This window comes from Pan paniscus, chromosome 20 (genome assembly GCF_029289425.2).
Source record: "Pan paniscus chromosome 20, NHGRI_mPanPan1-v2.0_pri, whole genome shotgun sequence".
Lineage (NCBI taxonomy): Eukaryota > Metazoa > Chordata > Mammalia > Primates > Hominidae > Pan > Pan paniscus.
Genome location: NC_073269.2, coordinates 11,666,997 through 11,691,541, shown reverse-complemented (window position 1 = coordinate 11,691,541; position 24,545 = coordinate 11,666,997). Strand labels below are relative to the sequence as shown.

Sequence of the window (24,545 nt, the reverse complement as noted above, 5' to 3'; positions counted from 1 at the left end):
ATTCTTTTTTTTTAAATATTAAAATTTTTTTATATATACTCTGGCTTGATGTACTTTCCTGGGGGTACAGAATCAAAACCTCTTCCCCCACTCCGGTTTTCCACGCTTTCTCTCTTACTGATGTATTTGAATGAATAGTTGCTCTTAATGTATCTTAATATGGTTCAAATTTGAATTTGCTCCTTTCTATTTAGAGTTTCATTGTATCAAGAAGGAAGATTGTCTCCTCATTGACTGTGAAGCTGTTCTTCTACCTAGTTTTTAATTAAAGCTATTTACTGTGTTTTATACTTAGAACTGAAACTAAGAGTATAAGAAATTAGGCCAGGCACGGTGGCTCACGCCTGTAATCCTAGCACTTTGAGAGGCCAAGGCAGGTGCATCACTTGAGGTCAGTAGTTCGAGACCACCCTGGCCAACATGGTGAAACCCCGTCTCCACAAAAAATACAAAAATAAGCTGGGTGTGGTGGCATGTGCCTATAGTCCCAGCTACTTGGGAGGCTGAAGCAGGAGAATCATTGAACCCAGGAGGCAGAGGTTGCAGTGAGCTGAGATCCTGCCACTGCTCTCCAGCCTGGGTGACAGAGTGAGACCCCATCTCCAAAGAAAAGAGAGAAAAGAAAGAAATAAAGAAAGAGAAAGAAAGAAAGGAAGGAAGGAAGGAAGGAAGGAAAGAAGGAAAATTAAAATGAGACTGAACCTAGAAAAAAGGTAGATTAGCAAAGTGGAACAAGGTTCAAGAGCAAATATTCCCACCAAAGCATGAACAACATTGGAAAATTCAGAGACAAGTGGGATGTGATTAAAAGAAGAGTAGAGAGAACTTGGACAAGAATGGATATCAGAAGTGAAGGAGACATATGCACCTTCCAAACCAATGAAAGACATCAACCCACAGATGCAATTGACTCCACACCCTCTAGGCAAAGGAAATACACAGGAAGCAATAATGAGCTACACTGTGGCCTACAAACCAACCACAACGAGAAAGAGTTTAGAGAATGTGGAAACCAAAGAAGCAAGGAAAAGCCTGACAGCTGACATCTCAACACAGGTAAAATGAGATAGACATCAGTGGGGCACCATTTCTAATATGCTGAAAGAAATTTGTCAAACCAGACACCCGTACCTCACAGCAATATTGCCCCCAAATAAAGATGCCTAAATAAAAGTGTAAAGGAAAACAATTAGTTGTTAGCAGCATTGAATTAGAAAAAAAATACTAGAATGAATTCTCAAGTCCACAGGGAAATAATCCCAGATTGAATGCTAGAAATGCAGAAAGGAATAAAGATGAATGCACAAGATAGTCTGTAGGTAAATATTAGTACATATTGCTTTATGAAGCAATACTAGAAATGTCTCCTGGAGAGTAAAATATGTGTAGAAATAATATGCATGAGAATGGTAATACAAAAGTCAGAAACAGCTAAAAAGAGAATTAAAAGTGTTCTAACGTATTCGCATTTTGTGGGAGGGGTTAAAGTAATTAATTGTATCAGAGTATAGGATTTAATTATTAGCATAACTACACAGATCTGTATGGCTGTAACTAGCAAGTTCATGGAGATAACAATAAAATAATAAACATATTTGATTCAAAGTCAGTCAAGTAAAGGCAAAAGGAACGTGAGTCAGTTAAGTCAAAACCTAGGAAAAATGAGATGATTGAAACAATTTCAAATTTACTGGTAATTATATTAAATGTAAATGCACAAAATAGAACTTTCTTTTTTTTTTTTTTTTGAGATGGAGTCTCACTCTGTCGCCCATGCTGAGCTGCAGTGGTGCGATCTCCGCTCACCGCAACCTCTGCCTCCCAGGTTCAAGCGATTATCCTGCCTCAGCCTCCTGAGTAGCTGGGATTACAGGTGCATGCCACCACACCAGGGTAAGTTTTGTATTTTTAGTAGAAATGGGGTTTCACCATGTTGGCCAGGCTGGTCTCGAACTCTTGACCTCAGGTGATCTACCTGCCTTGGTCTCCCAAAGTGCTGGGATTATAGGCGTAAGCCACCTCTCCCGGCCAAAGTAGTAATTTCTTTGCAACAACTGTGTGATATATTCTATAGGATTGTGAATAAAAGTTTTGGGCTTTCTTTTCTTAAAGAACATTTAAATGGTCTTTAGTTTTTGTTATTAAATCAAATATTACGTGAACATTGATGTACATAGACAATTCCATTCCTATTTCTATAGAAAGTATTCAAAGATGTTTGGAAAACTGGGAGAAAAAGGGAAACATATCTAAAATGCTGATAGTAACTGTAAATACCACCCCGCCACACACACACACACGTATTAAATTCTTTCTCTACTCACACTCTGTGTAGGTAACACCACATTGGTTTCTGTATGCAGATTTAGAAATGCCTCAAATCCAATGGGTGGAGACAGGGTGTTCCCTGTGGATTATCCACTGATTGCATTATCACTCGCTTTCTCTATAAAAAGGGGAACCAGATGCAGAAGTCACTGCATTTTCCGGCAAGCCAAGGGTTGTCTGCATCTCAAGAGTGGGGTCAGCAAGAGAAACTCTACGGCTATGGGAGTGCCTGCGTTCACCTCTTTTCCGAGCCCACCTGTTCTGGTGAGTACGGGATTTTTATTGATTACAGGAATGTCCATATGTGTCCTTTTTCTTTCTGTAAGACAGCTTTACAGTTAGCAGTGGGTTGTTCTTAAAACTGGATGTTGTGGAAAGTTATACCTCGGGTGTTAATATTTGTTGAATAATGTTCATAGTATTCTCATTTTTGCCCATGAAACTGTATGGGGATAATAGTTTTGATTTTTTTTTTAAAAATCCAACATCACTAGGAAAGGGAAGAAGTATTATTTGGCCTTGCAGTCTTCAAATTGTCTCCCTCTCTGGAAAGCTCCTGAACCAGAAATTGCTTGGTCTGTTTTTTTAAAAAAACAAAAAACAAAAAAAATTAGTTCTCTGGTAAAATTTCATGATGAGTTGCTTATTCCCTAAACTCACTGTCACAATTCATTGTAGTGAATTTCTTTTCTGTTTCTCTGTTTCTCCTCCTTCCGTCCCTCTCTGTCACTCCCTTCTTCTTCATCATGGAACTTACTTATATCTGATATTCCACCAGAAATTTGTTTTTAGTGCGTTTATTATGTCTTCCTCTCACCAAGATGCAAATCAACAGAGTGGTGATTTATGAAGTTTACTTCTGGATCAGGGGTTCTACTGCACAGCTTGGCACATCATAAGTGCCCTGTAACTAAGGGGACTAAATAATTTTCCCTCCAAAGGGGAACATCTTGGGTCAGTATTAATCTTTATGCCAGGGGTACTGTAAGGGGTAGTATTAATCTTTATGCCAGGACAACAAAAAATGAAATGAGAAGGACAGAAACGAAGGCTTTAAAATGGAAAGTGCACTGATGAGGTTTGTGGGGGAAACAGCTTTATGAGACTAGAGTCTTCCAATTGAGTTAGAGCAAGAAAGGACGTCAAATCTTAGGAGGCGCTTGATCATCTTTCTCAGTATGTCATCAAAAGATTCTCTCATGGTAGAACTCTAGTTAATTGAGCTTCTTAGAAACAGAAGGCAAACATGGTGTTTCTGAGGTTTTTCTTCATGAGCAGGAGGTGTTCAGGTGAAGGTGGGATCTGGGTGTGGCAGTGAGTATTTAAGGTGGCGAGTGCACGATTTCTTTGGAAACCAGAGAGTCAAGGAGCTATGAAAATGATGTTGTGTCCTGAAGCACAGCAGAAAGAGATACAGAGAAGCGTGAGGTCTTGGTGAACAGGGAAGTCTGGGATCCCGGTGTCCTGTTGGGGATGGGTTAGGAGGCACCAGCATCTGTGTAGCTGACAGTGGCAGGGAAGAGAAGAGAGGGGTGACCTCTGAGGAGGATGAGGAGGGACAAGGTCTGGAACTGACCCTGGGTCATGACCTTGAGCATTTAGTCCTGGACTCGCATCAGCCCGATGAGGTCCCAGGACCCAGTGTCAATACCTGGAGCTCCTGCCAGCAGCATCAGGGTCACACGGAGAAATGCAGACTCTAGGGTCCACCCCAGACTTACTTGGCTTCAGGTCCACATATCTGACTTTAGCAAACCCTGAGGATGTACACTGCCATTTGAGACACATTTCCCCAGAAAGAGAGGCTGGTGGGAAGATTCCACTGAGCTGAGAGAAGCCCCCCACAGCTGATCTTCTCCTGTCTCCATTTGGTTGAAATTTCACATTTTCTTTTCTTTTGAAAGGGGAAGCTCAAAAGAAACATGATGCCCTGGGCTTTACAGAAGAAACGAGAAATCCACATGGCCAAGGCCCATCGGAGACGAGCTGCGAGGTCTGCTCTCCCCATGAGACTCACCAGCTGCATCTTCCAGAGGCCGGTGACGAGGATCAGGTCTCATCCTGACAACCAGGTCAGACGCAGAAAAGGGGATGAGCACCTGGAGAAGCCGCAGCAACTCTGCGCCTACCGGAGACTGCAGGCCCTGCAGCCCTGCAGCAGCCAAGGAGAAGGTTCAAGTCCACTGCATTTGGAGAGCGTCTTAAGTATCCTTGCAGCGGGGACGGCCAGTGAATCTCTGGACAGAGCTGGTGCTGAGCGTGTCCACAGCCCGCTTGAGCCCACCCCTGGGCAGTTTCCAGCTGTGGCAGGGGGGCCAACCCCAGGAATGTGTTGTCAGCTCCCACCGCCCCTCTCTGGCCAATTGGTGACTCCTGCAGTTATCCGGAGACAGGCCAGGAGGATGAAGAAAGCCAGGGAGAGACTGGCCAAGGCCTTGCAGGCAGACAGGCTGGCCAGGCAGGCAGAAATGCTGACATGTAGATGAAGCGCAGTCCTGGGCTTTCGGTCCCTTTCTTTTAATGCCCATCCTCATTCCTACTCTGAATTGTCACACTTTTCCCTTCCCCACCAGTTCTTTAATAAAAGTATTTGAAAGGCAACAGGTGTAAGGAGTGGATGGTTTTGTGGTGAGAAATTGGGTTTTATGGGATGAGGAAGGAGACCTTTACATGTCACTGTACATCTCAGTTTCTGTTTACCATGATTTTAATTAATTGGGTTTTTTTTGTTTGTTTGTTTGTTTTGAGATGGAGTCTTGCTCTGTTGCCCAGGCTGGAGTGCAATGACATGATCTCGGCTCACTGCAACCTCCACCTCCCAGGTTCAAGCAATTCTCCTGCCTCAGCCTTCCAAGTTCCAAGTAGCTGGGATTACAGGCGCCTGCCACCACATCCGGCTATTGTTTGTATTTTTTTTAGTAGAGACGAGGTATCACCATGTCGGCCAGGCTGGTCTCAAACTCCCGACCTCAGGTGATCCACCTGCCTCAGCCTCCCAAAGTGCTGGGATTACAGGCATGAGCCACCGCGCCCAGCCACGCCCAGCTAATTTTTGTATTCTTGGTAGAGTCAGGGTTTCATCATGTTGGCCAGGCTGGTCTTGTCCTGACCTCAAGTGATCTGCCCACCTCAGCCTCCCAAACAGAATTTATTGTTATTATTATTTTGAAGAACTCCAAGTCCTGCCAGGGCAGGGTGGTTTACACCTGTTATCCCAGCACTTTGGGAGGCCGAGGCGGACAGATCGTTTGAGGTCAGGAGTTTGTGACCAGCCTGGCCAACTTGGTGAAACCCCATCTCTACTAAAAACACAAAAATTAGGCCGGGTGTGGTGGCTCACGCCTGTAATCCTAGCACTTTAGGAGGCCGTGGTGGTTGGATCACTTGAGGTCAGGAGTTTAAGACCAGCCTGGCCAACATGGTGAAACCTCATCTCTACTAAAAATACAAAAATTCGCTGGGCGTGGTGGCGGGTGCCTGTAATCCCAGCTACTCAGGAGGCTGAGGCAGCATAATTGCTTGAACCCGGGGGGGCAGAGGTTGCAGTGAGCCGAGATCGCACCAGTGCACTCCAGCCTGCACGACAGAGCAAGACTCTGTTTCCAAAAAAAAAAAAAAATACAAAAGTTAGCTAGGCTTGGTGGTGGGCACCTGTAATAACAGTGACTCGAGAGGCTGAGGCAGGAGAATTGCTTGAATCCGGGAGGCGGAATTTGCAGTGAGCTGAGATCACACCACTGCACTCCAGCCTGGGTGACAGAGGCAGATTCTAACTCAAAAAAAAAAAAAAAAAAAAAAAAAAGAACTCTAAGTCCTTCATTTCTAAGTCAAGAAGAGGACATTTCTGTCATTTCAGGGGGTCTCAGATTTTGCAGCTCATTTGAATTTCACAGTAAAATTTAAAAGGACTGGTGTCTGGATCCCAGGCAGGATCATTTGCATCCGTATAATGGAGTTTGCTGAGGTGCTGAGGGAGACATCAGTACCTTGAAATTGCCCTACATGATTAAATCTGTAAGCTAATTGTGTCTTTTTTTTTTTTTTAAATTTGAGACGGAGTCTCACTCTGTCGCCCAGGCTGGAGTGCAGTGGCGCGATCTCAGCTCACTGCAAGTTCTGTCTCCTGGGTTCACGCCATTCTCCTGCCTCAGCCTCCCGAGTAGCTGGAACTACAGGCCCCCACCATCACGCCCAGCTAATTTTTTTTGTATTTTTTAGTAGAGACGGGGTTTCACAGTGTGAGCCAGGACGGTCTCAGCTCCTGACTTCATGATCCTCCTGCTTTGGCCTCCCAAAGTGCTGGGATTACAGGCGTGAGCCACCGCACCCGGCCCTAATTGTGTCTTAAACTTCCTAGTCCCAGGTCCAAATTGGCAAAATAGCCAGTATTTCTCTGCATCCCCAAAAATCAAACCAGGAGGATTTACGCAAGGAAAAGATTGTGAAAAATCATAAGAAAAAACTGAGTAGTCACTGCAGAGACCAAGGCTGCAGAAATTGTATTTTTTTATCTGTTTATCTATCAGGTGTTGGGTGTTTGTTTGTTTTGAGACAAATTCTCACTCTCGCCCCGGCTGGAGTGCAGTGGCGTGATCTCAGATCACTGCAACCTCCACCTCCCAGGTTCAAGGGATTCATGTACCTCAGCCTCCCAAGTAGCTGAGATTACAGGTGCCCACCACCATGCCTGGCTAATTTTTGCATTTTTAGTAGAAACAGGGTTTCATCATGTTGGCCAGGCTGGCCTCGAACTCCTGGCCTCAACCAATTCACCTTTCTCGGCCTGTCAAAGTGCTGCGATTAGAGGCGCGAGCCACTGCACCCAGGTGTGTGGGGGTTTTTTTTTGTTTTTTTGTTTTGTATTGTTTTGTTTTGAGACAGCGTCTCGCTCTGTGACTCAGGCTGGAGTGCAGGGGCGCTATCTCAGCTCACTGCAAGCTCCACCTCCCAGGTTCATGCCATTCTCCTGCCTCCGCCTCCCAAGTAGCTGGGACTACAGGTGCCCACCACCATACCCGCTATTTTTTGTATTTTTAGTAGAGACAGGGTTTCACCGTGTTACCCAGGATGGTCTTGATCTCCTGACCTCGTTATCCACCTGCCTTGGCCTCCCAAAGTGCTGGGATTACAGGCATGAGCCACTACGCCCGGCCTGTGTTGTTTTTAATTGTATGTATTTAAGGCATACATGATGTTTTGATGCACGTATATGTAGCGAAATGATTACTACAATGAAGCAAAGGAACATATCTGTCTCCTGATGTAATTACCTTTGTGTACGTGTGTGTAGAAAGAGTAGCTGAAATCTACTCTTTCGGCAAATTCCCAGTATACAAGGCGGTATTCCTGAGGTTGCTTTTATGGGATGGAAGTTTGCTACAGATTGGCCATAAGTGGAAGTTTATATCTCAGTCTCTTTTCCTCAATTGTTATTGGCATAGAACTTACATAGAGCAAAGTGCAAAAAATCAGACACGTACATCTTCATGAACTTTCACAAACTGAACGCACTCATGCCCAGCACTGAAATCAATGAATAGAATAGCGGATTCATCCCCAGGTGCCTTTTCCCGCCACCTCATCCTGCCTCCCACGAAGGCACCCTCTGTTGTAACAGCACCTAGGATTAGTTTGGCTGGTTTTTGTTTCACGTGTAGGGAACCACATGGTATGCACTGTCTTGGGTTTGGATTAACCTCAGCTTTGAGAGATCAAGGCTTAAGGTTGTGCCGGTTGTCATTTGTGAGCTCTGATTGCTGTGAGAAGATCCGATGGGTGCAGATGCCCCAGTATTTATTCATTCTCCTGCTGTTCATTGGCTGGTTTCTGACAAGAGCTATTATGACTGCAGGTTCTGTGCCCCTCAGAACATGAAATTGGTGGGCACGCATGTACAATGTTGAGATAAATGCTGTGTGCAAGGGAAGAGGGTAGACGTTTATACGGCTTTTGGGGTTTGTTTGAGACGGAGTATCGATCTGTTGCCCAGGCTGGAGTGTAGTGGCGCGATCTCAGCTCACTGCAACCCTCGCCTCCCAGGTTCAAGCGATTCTCCCGCCTCAGCCTCCCAACTAGCTGGGATTACAGGCATCCACCATCAGGCCTAGCTAATTTTTGTATTTTTGTGGAGATGGTGTTTCACCATGTTTGCCTGGCTGGTCTTGAATTCCTGATCTCAGGTGATCTGCCTGCCTCGGCCTCCCAAAGTGCTGGGATTACAAGCTTGAGCCACCGCCTGTTTGTTCTTTTGCGACAGTCTCACTCTCACCCAGGCTGGAGTGCAGTGGCGCAATCTTGTCTCACCGCAACCTCCACCTCTGGGTTCAAGCAATTCTCCTGCATCAGCCTCCCGAGTAGCTGAGACTACAGGCGTACGCCACCATGCCTGGCTAATTTTTTTGTATTTTCAATAGAGAGGAGGTTTCACCATGTTGGCCAGGCTGGTCTCAAACTCCTGACCTCAAGTAATCCGTGTGCTTCAGCCTCCTGAAGTGCTGGGATTACAGGCGTAAGCCACTGTGCCCAGCCTACAGCTTTTGTTTTTGAGACAGGGTCTTGCTCTGTCACCCAGGCTGGAGTGCAGTAGCTCAATCACAACTCACTACAGCCTTGATCTCCTGGGCTCAAGTGATCCTCCCACTTCAGCCTCCTAAGTAGATGGGACTACAGGCAGGCATCGCCATGCCTGACAATGCTTATTTTTCATTTTTTGTAGAGATAAGGTCTTCCTATGTTGTCCAAGTTGGTTCTAGACTACTGAGCTCAAGGGATCCTCCCACCTCTGCTTCCCAAAATGCTGGGATTACAGGCATAAACCACCATGCCTGGCCCTATACAGCTTTAATAGATGTTTGCATATAGTTTTCCAAAGTGGTTATTCCAATTTAAACTCCCACTATCCTTACAGGAAAGACTGGTCCCTCCATAATCTAGTCAGCACTTGGTGTTTCTGTGTTTTTCTCTTTAGCTAAGTTGATATCTATATAATAGTATCTTATTGTAATTTTTATTTTTTTAGCATTTCCCTGAAGCTAAAAGGGTTAAACATTTGCTCAAATTTTGCTGGTCATTTAGGCCGGGCGCGGTAGCTCGTGCCTGTAATCTCAGCAATTTGGGAGGCCAAGGCGGGTGGATCACTTGAGGTCAGGCGTTCAAGACCAGCCTGGGCAACATGGTAAAACCCTGTGTCTACTTAAAATACAAAAATTAGCTGGACGTGGTGGTGGGAGCCTGTAATCCCACCTACTCAGGAGGCTGAGGCAGGAGAATCGCTTGAACCCAGAAGGCAGAGTTGCGCTGAGCCAAGATCGTGCCACTGCACTCCAGCCTGGGTGACGGAACAAGACTCCACCTGAAAATTAATGATAATAATAATAATAATAATAATAATTTTTTACGGTCACTTGTTTATATTCTTTTGTGTAGGGTCCATTCAAGTTTTTCACCCAGTTTCAAGTGTGTTTTCATTATTTTTCTGTTTGTTTGACATTATTCTTTTTTTTTAAATATTAAAATTTTTTTTTATATATACTCTGGCTTGATGTACTTTCCTGGGGGTACAGAATCAAAACCTCTTCCCCCACTCCGGTTTTCCACGCTTTCTCTCTTACTGATGTATTTGAATGAATAGTTGCTCTTAATGTATCTTAATATGGTTCAAATTTGAATTTGCTCCTTTCTATTTAGAGTTTCATTGTATCAAGAAGGAAGATTGTCTCCTCATTGACTGTGAAGCTGTTCTTCTACCTAGTTTTTAATTAAAGCTATTTACTGTGTTTTATACTTAGAACTGAAACTAAGAGTATAAGAAATTAGGCCAGGCACGGTGGCTCACGCCTGTAATCCTAGCACTTTGAGAGGCCAAGGCAGGTGAATCACTTGAGGTCAGTAGTTCGAGACCACCTTGGCCAACATGGTGAAACCCCGTCTCCACAAAAAATACAAAAATAAGCTGGGTGTGGTGGCATGTGCCTATAGTCCCAGCTACTTGGGAAGCTGAAGCAGGAGAATCATTGAACCCAGGAGGCAGAGGTTGCAGTGAGCTGAGATCCCGCCACTGCTCTCCAGCCTGGGTGACAGAGTGAGACCCCATCTCCAAAGAAAAGAGAGAAAAGAAAGAAATAAAGAAAGAGAAAGAAAGAAAGGAAGGAAGGATGGAAGGAAAGAAGGAAAATTAAAATGAGACTGAACCTAGAAAAAAGGTAGATTAGCAAAGTGGAACATGGTTCAAGAGCAAATATTCCCACCAAAGCATGAACAACATTGGAAAATTCAGAGACAAGTGGGATGTGATTAAAAGAAGAGTAGAGAGAACTTGGACAAGAATGGATATCAGAAGTGAAGGAGACATATGCACCTTCCAAACCAATGAAAGACATCAACCCACAGATGCAATTGACTCCACACCCTCTAGGCAAAGGAAATACACGGGAAGCAATAATGAGCTACACTGTGGCCTACAAACCAACCACAACGAGAAAGAATTTAGAGAATGTGGAAACCAAAGAAGCAAGGAAAAGCCTGACAGCTGACATCTCAACACAGGTAAAATGAGATAGACATCAGTGGGGCACCATTTCTAATATGCTGAAAGAAATGTGTCAAACCAGACACCCGTACCTCACAGCAATATTGCCCCCAAATAAAGATGCCTAAATAAAAGTGTAAAGGAAAACAATTAGTTGTTAGCAGCATTGAATTAGAAAAATAATACTAGAATGAATTCTCAAGTCCACAGGGATATAATCCCAGATTGAATGCTAGAAATGCAGAAAGGAATAAAGATGAATGCACAAGATAATCTGTAGGTAAATATTAGTGCATATTGCTTTATGAAGCAATACTAGAAATGTCTCCTGGAGAGTAAAATATGTGTAGAAATAATGTGCATGAGAATGGTAATACAAAAGTCAGAAACAGCTAAAAAGAGAATTAAAAGTGTTCTAAAGTATTCGCATTTTGTGGGAGGGGTTAAAGTAATTAATTGTATCAGAGTATAGGATTTAATTATTAGCATAACTACACAGATTTGTATGGCTGTAACTAGCAAGTTCATGGAGATAACAATAAAATAATAAACATATTTGATTCAAAGTCAGTCAAGTAAAGGCAAAAGGAACGTGAGTCAGTTAAGCCAAACCTAGGAAAAATGAGATGATTGAAACAATTTCAAATTTACTGGTAATTATATTAAATGTAAATGCACAAAATCAAACTTTTTTTTTTTTTTTTGAGATGGAGTCTCACTCTGTCGCCCATGCTGAGCTGCAGTGGTGCGATCTCCGCTCACCGCAACCTCTGCCTCCCAGGTTCAAGCGATTATCCTGCCTCAGCCTCCCGAGTAGCTGGGATTACAGGTGCATGCCACCACACCAGGGTAAGTTTTGTATTTTTAGTAGAAATGGGGTTTCACCATGTTGGCCAGGCTGGTCTCGAACTCTTGACCTCAGGTGATCTACCTGCCTTGGTCTCCCAAAGTGCTGGGATTATAGGCGTAAGCCACCTCTCCCGGCCAAAGTAGTAATTTCTTTGCAACAACTGTGTGATATATTCTATAGGATTGTGAATAAAAGTTTTGGGCTTTCTTTTCTTAAAGAACATTTAAATGGTCTTTAGTTTTTGTTATTAAATCAAATATTACGTGAACATTGATGTACATAGACAATTCCATTCCTATTTCTATAGAAAGTATTCAAAGATGTTTGGAAAACTGGGAGAAAAAGGGAAACATATCTAAAATGCTGATATTAACTGTAAATACCACCCCGCCACACACACACACACACGTATTAAATTCTTTCTCTACTCACACTCTGTGTAGGTAACACCACATTGGTTTCTGTATACAGATTTAGAAATGCCTCAAATCCAATGGGCGGAGACAGGGTGTTCCCTGTGGATTATCCACTGATTGCATTATCACTCGCTTTCTCTATAAAAAGGGGAACCAGATGCAGAAGTCACTGCATTTTCCGGCAAGCCAAGGGTTGTCTGCATCTCAAGAGTGGGGTCAGCAAGAGAAACTCTACGGCTATGGGAGTGCCTGCGTTCACCTCTTTCCCGAGCCCACCTGTTCTGGTGAGTACGGGATTTTTATTGATTACAGGAATGTCCATATGTGTCCTTTTTCTTTCTGTAAGACAGCTTTACAGTTAGCAGTGGGTTGTTCTTAAAACTGGATGTTGTGGAAAGTTATACCTCGGGTGTTAATATTTGTTGAATAATGTTCATAGTATTCTCATTTTTGCCTATGAAACTGTATGGGGATAATAGTTTTGATTTTTTTTTTAAAAATCCAACATCACTAGGAAAGGGAAGAAGTATTATTTGGCCTTGCAGTCTTCAAATTATCTCCCTCTCTGGAAAGCTCCTGAACCAGAAATTGCTTGGTCCGTTTTTTTAAAAAAACAAAAAACAAAAAAAATTAGTTCTCTGGTAAAATTTCATGATGAGTTGCTTATTCCCTAAACTCACTGTCACGATTCATTGTAGTGAATTTCTTTTCTGTTTCTCTGTTTCTCCTCCTTCCGTCCCTCTCTGTCACTCCCTTCTTCTTCATCATGGAACTTACTTATATCTGATATTCCACCAGAAATTTGTTTTTAGTGCGTTTATTATGTCTTCCTTCTCACCAAGATGAAAATCAACAGAGTGGTGATTTATGAAGTTTACTTCTGGATCAGGGGTTCTACTGCACAGCTTGGCACATCATAAGTGCCCTGTAACTAAGGGGACTAAGTAATTTTCCCTCCAAAGGGGAACATCTTGGGTCAGTATTAATCTTTATGCCAGGGGTACTGTAAGGGGTAGTATTAATCTTTATGCCAGGACAACAAAAAATGAAATGAGAAGGACAGAAACGAAGGCTTTAAAATGGAAAGTGCACTGATGAGGTTTGTGGGGGAAACAACTTTATGAGACTAGAGTCTTCCAATTGAGTTAGAGCAAGAAAGGACGTCAAATCTTAGGAGGCGCTTGATCATCTTTCTCAGTATGTCATCAAAAGATTCTCTCATGGTAGAACTCTAGTTAATTGAGCTTATTAGAAACAGAAGGCAAACATGGTGTTTCTGAGGTTTTTCTTCATGAGCAGGAGGTGTTCAGGTGAAGGTGGGATCTGGGTGTGGCAGTGAGTATTTAAGGTGGCGAGTGCACGATTTCTTTGGAAACCAGAGAGTCAAGGAGCTATGAAAATGATGTTGTGTCCTGAAGCACAGCAGAAAGAGATACAGAGAAGCGTGAGGTCTTGGTGAACAGGGAAGTCTGGGATCCCGGTGTCCTGTTGGGGATGGGTTAGGAGGCACCAGCATCTGTGTAGCTGACAGTGGCAGGGAAGAGAAGAGAGGGGTGTCCTCTGAGGAGGATGAGGAGGGACAAGGTCTGGAACTGACCCTGGGTCATGACCTTGAGCATTTAGTCCTGGACTCGCATCAGCCCGATGAGGTCCCAGGACCCAGTGTCAATACCTGGAGCTCCTGCCAGCAGCATCAGGGTCACACGGAGAAATGCAGACTCTAGGGTCCACCCCAGACTTACTTGGCTTCAGGTCCACATATCTGACTTTAGCAAACCCTGAGGATGTACACTGCCATCTGAGACACATTTCCCCAGAAAGAGAGGCTGGTGGGAAGATTCCACTGAGCTGAGAGAAGCCCCCCACAGCTGATCTTCTCCTGTCTCCATTTGGTTGAAATTTCACATTTTCTTTTCTTTTGAAAGGGGAAGCTCAAAAGAAACATGATGCCCTGGGCTTTACAGAAGAAACGAGAAATCCACATGGCCAAGGCCCATCGGAGACGAGCTGCGAGGTCTGCTCTCCCCATGAGACTCACCAGCTGCATCTTCCAGAGGCCGGTGACGAGGATCAGGTCTCATCCTGACAACCAGGTCAGACGCAGAAAAGGGGATGAGCACCTGGAGAAGCCGCAGCAACTCTGCGCCTACCGGAGACTGCAGGCCCTGCAGCCCTGCAGCAGCCAAGGAGAAGGTTCAAGTCCACTGCATTTGGAGAGCGTCTTAAGTATCCTTGCAGCGGGGACGGCCAGTGAATCTCTGGACAGAGCTGGTGCTGAGCGTGTCCACAGCCCGCTTGAGCCCACCCCTGGGCAGTTTCCAGCTGTGGCAGGGGGGCCAACCCCAGGAATGGGTTGTCAGCTCCCACCGCCCCTCTCTGGCCAATTGGTGACTCCTGCAGATATCCGGAGACAGGCCAGGAGGGTGAAGAAAGCCAGGGAGAGACTGGCCAAGGCCTTGCAGGCAGACAGGCTGGCCAGGCAGGCAGAAATGCTGACATGTAGATGAAGCGCAGTCCCGGGCTTTCGGTCCCTTTCTTTTAATGCCCATCCTCATTCCTACTCTGAATTGTCACCCTTTTCCCTTCCCCACCAGTTCTTTAATAAAAGTATTTGAAAGGCAACAGGTGTAAGGAGTGGATGGTTTTGTGGTGAGAAATTGGGTTTTATGGGATGAGGAAGGAGACCTTTACATGTCACTGTACATCTCAGTTTCTGTTTACCATGATTTTAATTAATTGGGTTTTTTTTGTTTGTTTGTTTGTTTTGAGACGGAGTCTTGCTCTGTTGCCCAGGCTGGAGTGCAATGACATGATCTCGGCTCACTGCAACCTCCACCTCCCAGGTTCAAGCAATTCTCCTGCCTCAGCCTTCCAAGTTCCAAGTAGCTGGGATTACAGGCGCCTGCCACCACATCCGGCTATTGTTTGTATTTTTTTTAGTAGAGACGAGGTATCACCATGTCGGCCAGGCTGGTCTCAAACTCCCGACCTCAGGTGATCCACCTGCCTCAGCCTCCCAAAGTGCTGGGATTACAGGCATGAGCCACCGCGCCCAGCCACGCCCAGCTAATTTTTGTATTCTTGGTAGAGTCAGGGTTTCATCATGTTGGCCAGGCTGGTCTTGTCCTGACCTCAAGTGATCTGCCCACCTCAGCCTCCCAAACAGAATTTATTGTTATTATTATTTTGAAGAACTCCAAGTCCTGCCAGGGCAGGGTGGTTTACACCTGTTATCCCAGCACTTTGGGAGGCCGAGGCGGACAGATCGTTTGAGGTCAGGAGTTTGTGACCAGCCTGGCCAACTTGGTGAAACCCCATCTCTACTAAAAACACAAAAATTAGGCCGGGTGTGGTGGCTCACGCCTGTAATCCTAGCACTTTAGGAGGCCGTGGTGGTTGGATCACTTGAGGTCAGGAGTTTAAGACCAGCCTGGCCAACATGGTGAAACCTCATCTCTACTAAAAATACAAAAATTCGCTGGGCGCGGTGGCGGGTGCCTGTAATCCCAGCTACTCAGGAGGCTGAGGCAGGATAATTGCTTGAACCCGGGGGGGCAGAGGTTGCAGTGAGCCGAGATCGCACCAGTGCACTCCAGCCTGCACGACAGAGCAAGACTCTGTTTCGAAAAAAAAAAAAATACAAAAGTTAGCTAGGCTTGGTGGTGGGCACCTGTAATAACAGTGACTCGAGAGGCTGAGGCAGGAGAATTGCTTGAATCCGGGAGGCGGAATTTGCAGTGAGCTGAGATCACACCACTGCACTCCAGCCTGGGTGACAGAGCCAGATTCTAACTCAGAAAAAAAAAAAAAAAAGAACTCTAAGTCCTTCATTTCTAAGTCAAGAAGAGGACATTTCTGTCATTTCAGGGGGTCTCAGATTTTGCAGCTCATTTGAATTTCACAGTAAAATTTAAAAGGACTGGTGTCTGGATCCCAGGCAGGATCATTTGCATCCGTATAATGGAGTTTGCTGAGGTGCTGAGGGAGACATCAGTACCTTGAAATTGCCCTACATGATTAAATCTGTAAGCTAATTGTGTCTTTTTTTTTTTTTTTTTTTTAATTTGAGACGGAGTCTCACTCTGTCGCCCAGGCTGGAGTGCAGTGGCGCGATCTCAGCTCACTGCAAGTTCTGTCTCCTGGGTTCACGCCATTCTCCTGCCTCAGCCTCCCGAGTAGCTGGAACTACAGGCCCCCACCATCACGCCCAGCTAATTTTTTTTGTATTTTTTAGTAGAGACGGGGTTTCACAGTGTTAGCCAGGACGGTCTCAGCTCCTGACTTCATGATCCTCCTGCTTTGGCCTCCCAAAGTGCTGGGATTACAGGCGTGAGCCACCGCACCCGGCCCTAATTGTGTCTTAAACTTCCTAGTCCCAGGTCCAAATTGGCAAAATAGCCAGTATTTCTCTGCATCCCCAAAAATCAAACCAGGAGGATTTACGCAAGGAAAAGATTGTGAAAAATCATAAGAAAAAACTGAGTAGTCACTGCAGAGACCAAGGCTGCAGAAATTGTATTTTTTTATCTGTTTATCTATCAGGTGTTGGGTGTTTGTTTGTTTTGAGACAAATTCTCAATCTCGCCCCGGCTGGAGTGCAGTGGCGTGATCTCAGATCACTGCAACCTCCACCTCCCAGGTTCAAGGGATTCATGTACCTCAGCCTCCCAAGTAGCTGAGATTACAGGTGCCCACCACCATGCCTGGCTAATTTTTGCATTTTTAGTAGAAACAGGGTTTCATCATGTTGACCAGGCTGGCCGCGAACTCCTGGCCTCAACCAATTCACCTTTCTCGGCCTGTCAACGTGCTGCGATTAGAGGCGCGAGCCACTGCACCCAGGTGTGTGGGGGGTTTTTTTGTTTTTTTGTTTTGTATTGTTTTGTTTTGAGACAGAGTCTCGCTCTGTCACTCAGGCTGGAGTGCAGGGGCGCTATCTCGGCTCACTGCAAGCTCCACCTCCCAGGTTCACGCCATTCTCCTGCTTCAGCCTCCCAAGTAGCTGGGACTACAGGCGCCCGCCACCATACCCAGCTATTTTTTGTATTTTTAGTAGAGACAGGGTTTCACTGTGTTAGCCAGGATGGTCTTGATCTCCTGACCACGTGATCCACCCGCCTTGGCCTCCCAAAGTGCTGGGATTACAGGCATGAGCCACTGCGCCTGCCCTGTGTTGTTTTTAATTGTATGTATTTAAGGCATACATGATGTTTTGATGCACGTATATGTAGCGAAATGATTACTACAATGAAGCAAAGGAACATATCTGTCTCCTGATGTAATTGCCTTTGTGTATGTGTGTGTAGAAAGAGTAGCTGAAATCTACTCCTTCGGGAAATTCCCAGTATACAAGGCGGTATTCCTGAGGTTGTTTTATGGGGTGGAAGTTTGCCACAGATGGGCCATAAGCGGGAGTTTATATCTCAGTCTCTTTTCCTTAATTGTTGTTGGCATAGAACTTACATAGAGCAAAGTGCAAAAAATCAGACACGTACATCTTCATGAACTTTCACAAACTGAACCCACTCATGCCCAGCACTGAAATCAATGAATAGAATAGCAGATTCATCCCCAGGTGCCTTTTCCTGCCACCCCATCCTGCCTCCCACAAAGGCACCCTCTGTTGTAGCAGCACCTACGATTAGTTTGGCTGGTTTTTGTTTCACGTGTAGGGAACCACATGGTATGCACTGTCTTGGGTTTGGATTAACCTCAGCTTTGAGAGATCAAGGCTTAAGGTTGTGCCGGTTGTCATTTGTGAGCTCTGATTGCTGTGAGAAGATCCGATGGGTGCAGATGCCCCAGTATTTATTCATTCTCCTGCTGTTCATTGGCTGGTTTCTGACAAGAGCTATTATGACTGCAGGTTCTGTGCCCCTCAGAACATGAAATTGGTGGGCACGCATGTACAATGTTGAGATAAATGCTGTGTGCAAGGGAAGAGGGTAGACGTATATACAGCTTTTGAGGTTTGTTTGAGACGGAATATCGATCTGTTGCCCAGGCTGGAGTGTAGTGGCACGATCTCGGCTCACTGCAACCCTCGCCTCCCAGGTTCAAGCGATTCTCCCGCCTCAGCCTCCCAACTAGCCGGGATTACAGGCATCCACCATCAGGCCTAGCTAATTTTTGTATTTTTGTGGAGATGGTGTTTCACCATGTTTGCCTGGCTGGTCTTGAATTCCTGATCTCAGGTGATCTGCCTGCCTCGGCCTCCCAAAGTGCTGGGATTACAAGCGTGAGCCACCGCCTGTTTGTTCTTTTGAGACAGTCTCTCTCTCACCCAGGCTGGAGTGCAGTGGCGCAATCTTGTCTCACCGCAACCTCCACCTCTGGGTTCAAGCAATTCTCCTGCATCAGCCTCCCGAGTAGCTGAGACTACAGGCATACGCCACCATGCCTGGCTAATTTTTTTGTATTTTCAATAGAGAGGAGGTTTCACCATGTCGGCCAGGCTGGTCTCAAACTCCTGACCTCAAGTAATCCGTGCGCTTCAGCCTCCTGAAGTGCTGGGATTACAGGTGTAAGCCACTGTGCCCAGCCTACAGCTTTTGTTTTTGAGACAGGGTCTTGCTCTGTCACCCAGGCTGGAGTGCAGTAGCTCAATCACCAAAGCCTTGATCTCCTGGGCTCAAGTGATCCTCCCACTTCAGCCTCCTAAGTAGATGGGACTACAGGCAGGCATCACCATGCCTGACGATGCTTATATTTTCTTTTTTGTAGAGATAAGGTCTTCCTATGTTGTCCAAGTTGGTTCTAGACTACTGAGCTCAAGCGATCCTCCCACCTCTGCTTCCCAAAATGCTGGGATTACAGGCATAAACCACCATGCCTGGCCCTATACAGCTTTAATAGATGTTTGCATATAGTTTTCCAAAGCGGTTATTCCAATTTATACTCCCACTGTCCTTACAGGAAAGACTGGTCCCTCCATAATCTAGTCAGCACTTGGTGTTTCTGCGTTTTTCCCTTTAGCTAAGTTGATATCTATATAATTGTATCTCATTGTAATTTTTGTTTTTTTAGCATTTCCCTAAAGCTAAAAGGGTTAAATATTTGCTCAAATTTTGCTGGTCATTTAGGCCGGGCGCAGTAGCTCATGCCTGTAATCTCAGCAAATTGGGAGGCCAAGGCAGGTGGATCACTTGAGGTCAGGAGTTCAAGACCAGCCTGGGCAACACGGTAAAACCCTGTTTCTACTGAAAATACAAAAATTAGCTGGATGTGGTGGTGGGAGCCTGTAATCCCACCTAGTCAGGAGGCTGAGGCAGGAGAATCACTTGAACCCAGAAGGCAGAGTTGCGGTGAGCCAAGATCATGCCACTGCACTCCATCCTGGTTGACAGAACAAGACTCCACCTGAAAATTAATAATAATAATAATAATAATTTTTTACGGTCACTTGTTTATATTCTTTTGTGTAGGATCCATTCAAGTTTTTCACCCAGTTTCAAGGGTGTTTTCATTATTTTTCTCTGTTTGTTTGACATTATTCCTTTTTTTTTTAATATTAAAATTTTTTTTTATATATACTCTGGCTTGATGTACTTTCCTGGGGGTACAGAATCAACACCTCTTCCCCCACTCCGGTTTTCCACGCTTTCTCTCTTACTGATGTATTTGAATGAATAGTTACTCTTAATGTATCTTAATATGATTCAAATTTGAATTTGCTCCTTTCTATTTAGAGTTTCATTGTATCAAGAAGGAAGATTGTCTCCTCATTGACTGTGAAGCTGTTCTTCTACCTAGTTTTTAATTAAAGCTATTTACTGTGTTTTATACTTAGAACTGAAACTAAGAGTATAAGAAATTAGGCCAGGCACGGTGGCTCACGCCTGTAATCCTAGCACTTTGAGAGGCCAAGGCAGGTGAATCACTTGAGGTCAGTAGTTCGAGACCACCCTGGCCAACATGGTGAAACCCCGTCTCCACAAAAAATACAAAAATAAGCTGGGTGTGGTGGCATGTGCCTATAGTCCCAGCTACTTGGGAGGCTGAAGCAGGATAATAATTGAACCCGGGAGGCAGAGGTTGCAGTGAGCTGAGATCATGCCACTGCTCTCCAGCCTGGGTGACAGAGTGAGACCCCATCTCCAAAGAAAGGAAGAAAGGAAGGAAGGAAGGAAGGAAGGAAGGAAAATTAAAATGAGACTGAACCTAGAAAAAAGGTAGATTAGCAAAGTGGAACAAGGTTCAAGAGCAAATATTCCCACCAAAGCATGAACAACATTGGAAAATTCAGAGGCAAGTGGGATGTGATTAAAAGAAGAGTAGAGAGAACTTGGACAAGAATGGATATCAGAAGTGAAGGAGACATATGCACCTTCCAAACCAATGAAAGACATCAACCCACAGATGCAATTGACTCCCCACCCTCCAGGCAAAGGAAATACACAGGAAGCAATAATGAGGTACACTGTGGCCTATAAACCAATCACAACGAGAAAGAGTTTAGAGAATGTGGAAACCAAAGAAGCAAGGAAAAGCCTGACAGCTGACATCTCAACACAGGTAAAATGAGATAGACATCAGTGGGGCACCATTTCTAATATGCTGAAAGAAATTTGTCAAACCAGACACCCGTACCTCACAGCAATATTGCCCCCAAATAAAGATGCCTAAATAAAAGTGTAAAGGAAAACAATTAGTTGTCAGCAGCATTGAATTAGAAAAAAAAATACTAGAATGAATTCTCAAGTCCACAGGGAAGTAATCCCAGATTGAATGCTAGAAATGCAGAAAGGAACAAAGATGAATGCACAAGATAATCTGTAGGTAAATATTAGTGCATATTGCTTTATGAAGCAATACTAGAAATGTCTCCTGGAGAGTAAAATATGTGTAGAATTAGTATGCATGAGAATGGTAATACAAAAGTCAGAAACAGCTAAAAAGAGAATTAAAAGTGTTCTAAAGTATTCGCATTTTGTGGGAGGGGTTAAAGTAATTAATTGTATCAGAGTATAGGATTTAATTATTAGCATAACTACACAGATTTGTATGGCTGTAACTAGCAAGTTCATGGAGATAACAATAAAATAATAAACATATTTGATTCAAAGTCAGTCAAGTAAAGGCAAAAGGAACGTGAATCAGTTAAGTCAAAACCTAGGAAAAATGAAATGATTGAAACAATTTCATATTTACTGGTAATTATATTAAATGTAAACGCACAAAATAGAACTTTTTTTTTTTTTTTGAGATGGAGTCTCACTCTGTCGCCCATGCTGAGCTGCAGTGGTGCGATCTCGGCTCACCGCAACCTCTCCCTCCCAGGGTGAAGCGATTCTCCTGCCTCAGCCTCCCGAGTAGCTGGGATTACAGGTGCATGCCACCACACCAGGGTAAGTTTTGTATTTTTAGTAGAAATGGGGTTTCACCATGTTGGCCAGGCTGGTCTCGACATCTTGACCTCAGGTGATCTACCTGCCTTGGTCTCCCAAAGTGCTGGGATTATAGGCGTAAGCCACCTCTCCCGGCCAAAGTAGTAATTTCTTTGCAACAACTGTGTGATATATTCTATAGGATTGTGAATAAAAGTTTTGGGCTTTCTTTTCTTAAAGAACATTGAAATGGTCTTTAGTTTTTGTTATTAAATCAAATATTACGTGAACATTGATGTACATAGACAATTCCATTCCTATTTCTATAGAAAGTATTCAAAGATGTTTGGAAAACTGGGAGAAAAAGGGAAACATATCTAAAATGCTGATATTAACTGTAAATACCACCCCGCCACACACACACACACGTATTAAATTCTTTCTCTACTCACACTCTGTGTAGGTAACACCACATTGGTTTCTGTATACAGATTTAGAAATGCCTCAAATCCAATGGGTGGAGACAGGGTGTTCCCTGTGGATTATCCACTGATTGCATTATCACTCGCTTTCTCTATAAAAAGGGGAACCAGATGCAGAAGTCACTGCATTTTCCGGCAAGCCAAGGGTTGTCTGCATCTCAAGAGTGGGGTCAGCAAGAGAAACTCTACGGCTATGGGAGTGCCTGCGTTCACCTCTTTTCCGAGCCCACCTGTTCTGGTGAGTACGGGAGTTTTATTGATTACAGGAATGTCCATATGTGTCCTTTTTCTTTCTGTAAGACAGCTTTACAGTTAGCAGTGGGTTGTTCTTAAAACTGGATGTTGTGGAAAGTTATACCTCGGGTGTTAATATTTGTTGAATAATGTTCATAGTATTCTCATTTTTGCCTATGAAACTGTATGGGGATAATAGTTTTGATTTTTTTTTTAAAAATCCAACATCACTAGGAAAGGGAAGAAGTATTATTTGGCCTTGCAGTCTTCAAATTGTCTCCCTCTCTGGAAAGCTCCTGAACCAGAAATTGCTTGGTCCGTTTTTTTAAAAAAACAAAAAACAAAAAAAATTAGTTCTCTGGTAAAATTTCATGATGAGTTGCTTATTCCCTAAACTCACTGTCACGATTCATTGTAGTGAATTTCTTTTCTGTTTCTCTGTTTCTCCTCCTTCCGTCCCTCTCTGTCACTCCCTTCTTCTTCATCATGGAACTTACTTATATCTGATATTCCACCAGAAATTTGTTTTTAGTGCATTTATTATGTCTTCCTTCTCACCAAGATGCAAATCAACAGAGTGGTGATTTATGAAGTTTACTTCTGGATCAGGGGTTCTACTGCACAGCTTGGCACATCATAAGTGCCCTGTAACTAAGGGGACTAAGTAATTTTCCCTCCAAAGGGGAACATCTTGGGTCAGTATTAATCTTTATGCCAGGGGTACTGTAAGGGGTAGTATTAATCTTTCTGCCAGGACAACAAAAAATGAAATGAGAAGGACAGAAACGAAGGCTTTAAAATGGAAAGTGCACTGATGAGGTTTGTGGGGGAAACAGCTTTATGAGACTAGAGTCTTCCAATTGAGTTAGAGCAAGAAAGGACGTCAAATCTTAGGAGGCGCTTGATCATCTTTCTCAGTATGTCATCAAAAGATTCTCTCATGGTAGAACTCTAGTTAATTGAGCTTCTTAGAAACAGAAGGCAAACATGGTGTTTCTGAGGTTTTTCTTCATGAGCAGGAGGTGTTCAGGTGAAGGTGGGATCTGGGTGTGGCAGTGAGTATTTAAGGTGGCGAGTGCACGATTTCTTTGGAAACCAGAGAGTCAAGGAGCTATGAAAATGATGTTGTGTCCTGAAGCACAGCAGAAAGAGATACAGAGAAGCGTGAGGTCTTGGTGAACAGGGAAGTCTGGGATCCCGGTGTCCTGTTGGGGATGGGTTAGGAGGCACCAGCATCTGTGTAGCTGACAGTGGCAGGGAAGAGAAGAGAGGGGTGTCCTCTGAGGAGGATGAGGAGGGACAAGGTCTGGAACTGACCCTGGGTCATGACCTTGAGCATTTAGTCCTGGACTCGCATCAGCCCGATGAGGTCCCAGGACCCAGTGTCAATACCTGGAGCTCCTGCCAGCAGCATCAGGGTCACACGGAGAAATGCAGACTCTAGGGTCCACCCCAGACTTACTTGGCTTCAGGTCCACATATCTGACTTTAGCAAACCCTGAGGATGTACACTGCCATCTGAGACACATTTCCCCAGAAAGAGAGGCTGGTGGGAAGATTCCACTGAGCTGAGAGAAGCCCCCCACAGCTGATCTTCTCCTGTCTCCATTTGGTTGAAATTTCACATTTTCTTTTCTTTTGAAAGGGGAAGCTCAAAAGAAACATGATGCCCTGGGCTTTACAGAAGAAACGAGAAATCCACATGGCCAAGGCCCATCGGAGACGAGCTGCGAGGTCTGCTCTCCCCATGAGACTCACCAGCTGCATCTTCCAGAGGCCGGTGACGAGGATCAGGTCTCATCCTGACAACCAGGTCAGACGCAGAAAAGGGGATGAGCACCTGGAGAAGCCGCAGCAACTCTGCGCCTACCGGAGACTGCAGGCCCTGCAGCCCTGCAGCAGCCAAGGAGAAGGTTCAAGTCCACTGCATTTGGAGAGCGTCTTAAGTATCCTTGCAGCGGGGACGGCCAGTGAATCTCTGGACAGAGCTGGTGCTGAGCGTGTCCACAGCCCGCTTGAGCCCACCCCTGGGCAGTTTCCAGCTGTGGCAGGGGGGCCAACCCCAGGAATGGGTTGTCAGCTCCCACCGCCCCTCTCTGGCCAATTGGTGACTCCTGCAGATATCCGGAGACAGGCCAGGAGGGTGAAGAAAGCCAGGGAGAGACTGGCCAAGGCCTTGCAGGCAGACAGGCTGGCCAGGCAGGCAGAAATGCTGACATGTAGATGAAGCGCAGTCCTGGGCTTTCGGTCCCTTTCTTTTAATGCCCATCCTCATTCCTACTCTGAATTGTCACACTTTTCCCTTCCCCCCCAGTTCTTTAATAAAAGTATTTGAAAGGCAACAGGTGTAAGGAGTGGATGGTTTTGTGGTGAGAAATTGGG

General features: G+C 44.7%; 2 protein-coding genes across 2 annotated transcripts; both read left to right on the top strand.

The window, feature by feature from the left end:
- The first annotated feature begins 13,677 nt into the window (after window positions 1-13,677).
- Window positions 13,678-16,367, top strand: LOC129394687 (putative methyl-CpG-binding domain protein 3-like 3). Its single transcript, XM_063600108.1, has one exon. It carries the CDS (start codon window positions 14,065-14,067, stop codon window positions 14,626-14,628), a length of 564 nt encoding a protein of 187 aa, XP_063456178.1. The 5' UTR covers window positions 13,678-14,064; the 3' UTR covers window positions 14,629-16,367.
- Window positions 16,368-23,439: 7,072 nt separating this feature from the next.
- LOC129394791 (putative methyl-CpG-binding domain protein 3-like 3) lies at window positions 23,440-24,545 on the top strand. The gene has a single exon (XM_063600704.1). The coding sequence runs from the start codon at window positions 23,827-23,829 to the stop codon at window positions 24,388-24,390; it is 564 nt and encodes a 187-aa protein (XP_063456774.1). The 5' UTR covers window positions 23,440-23,826; the 3' UTR covers window positions 24,391-24,545.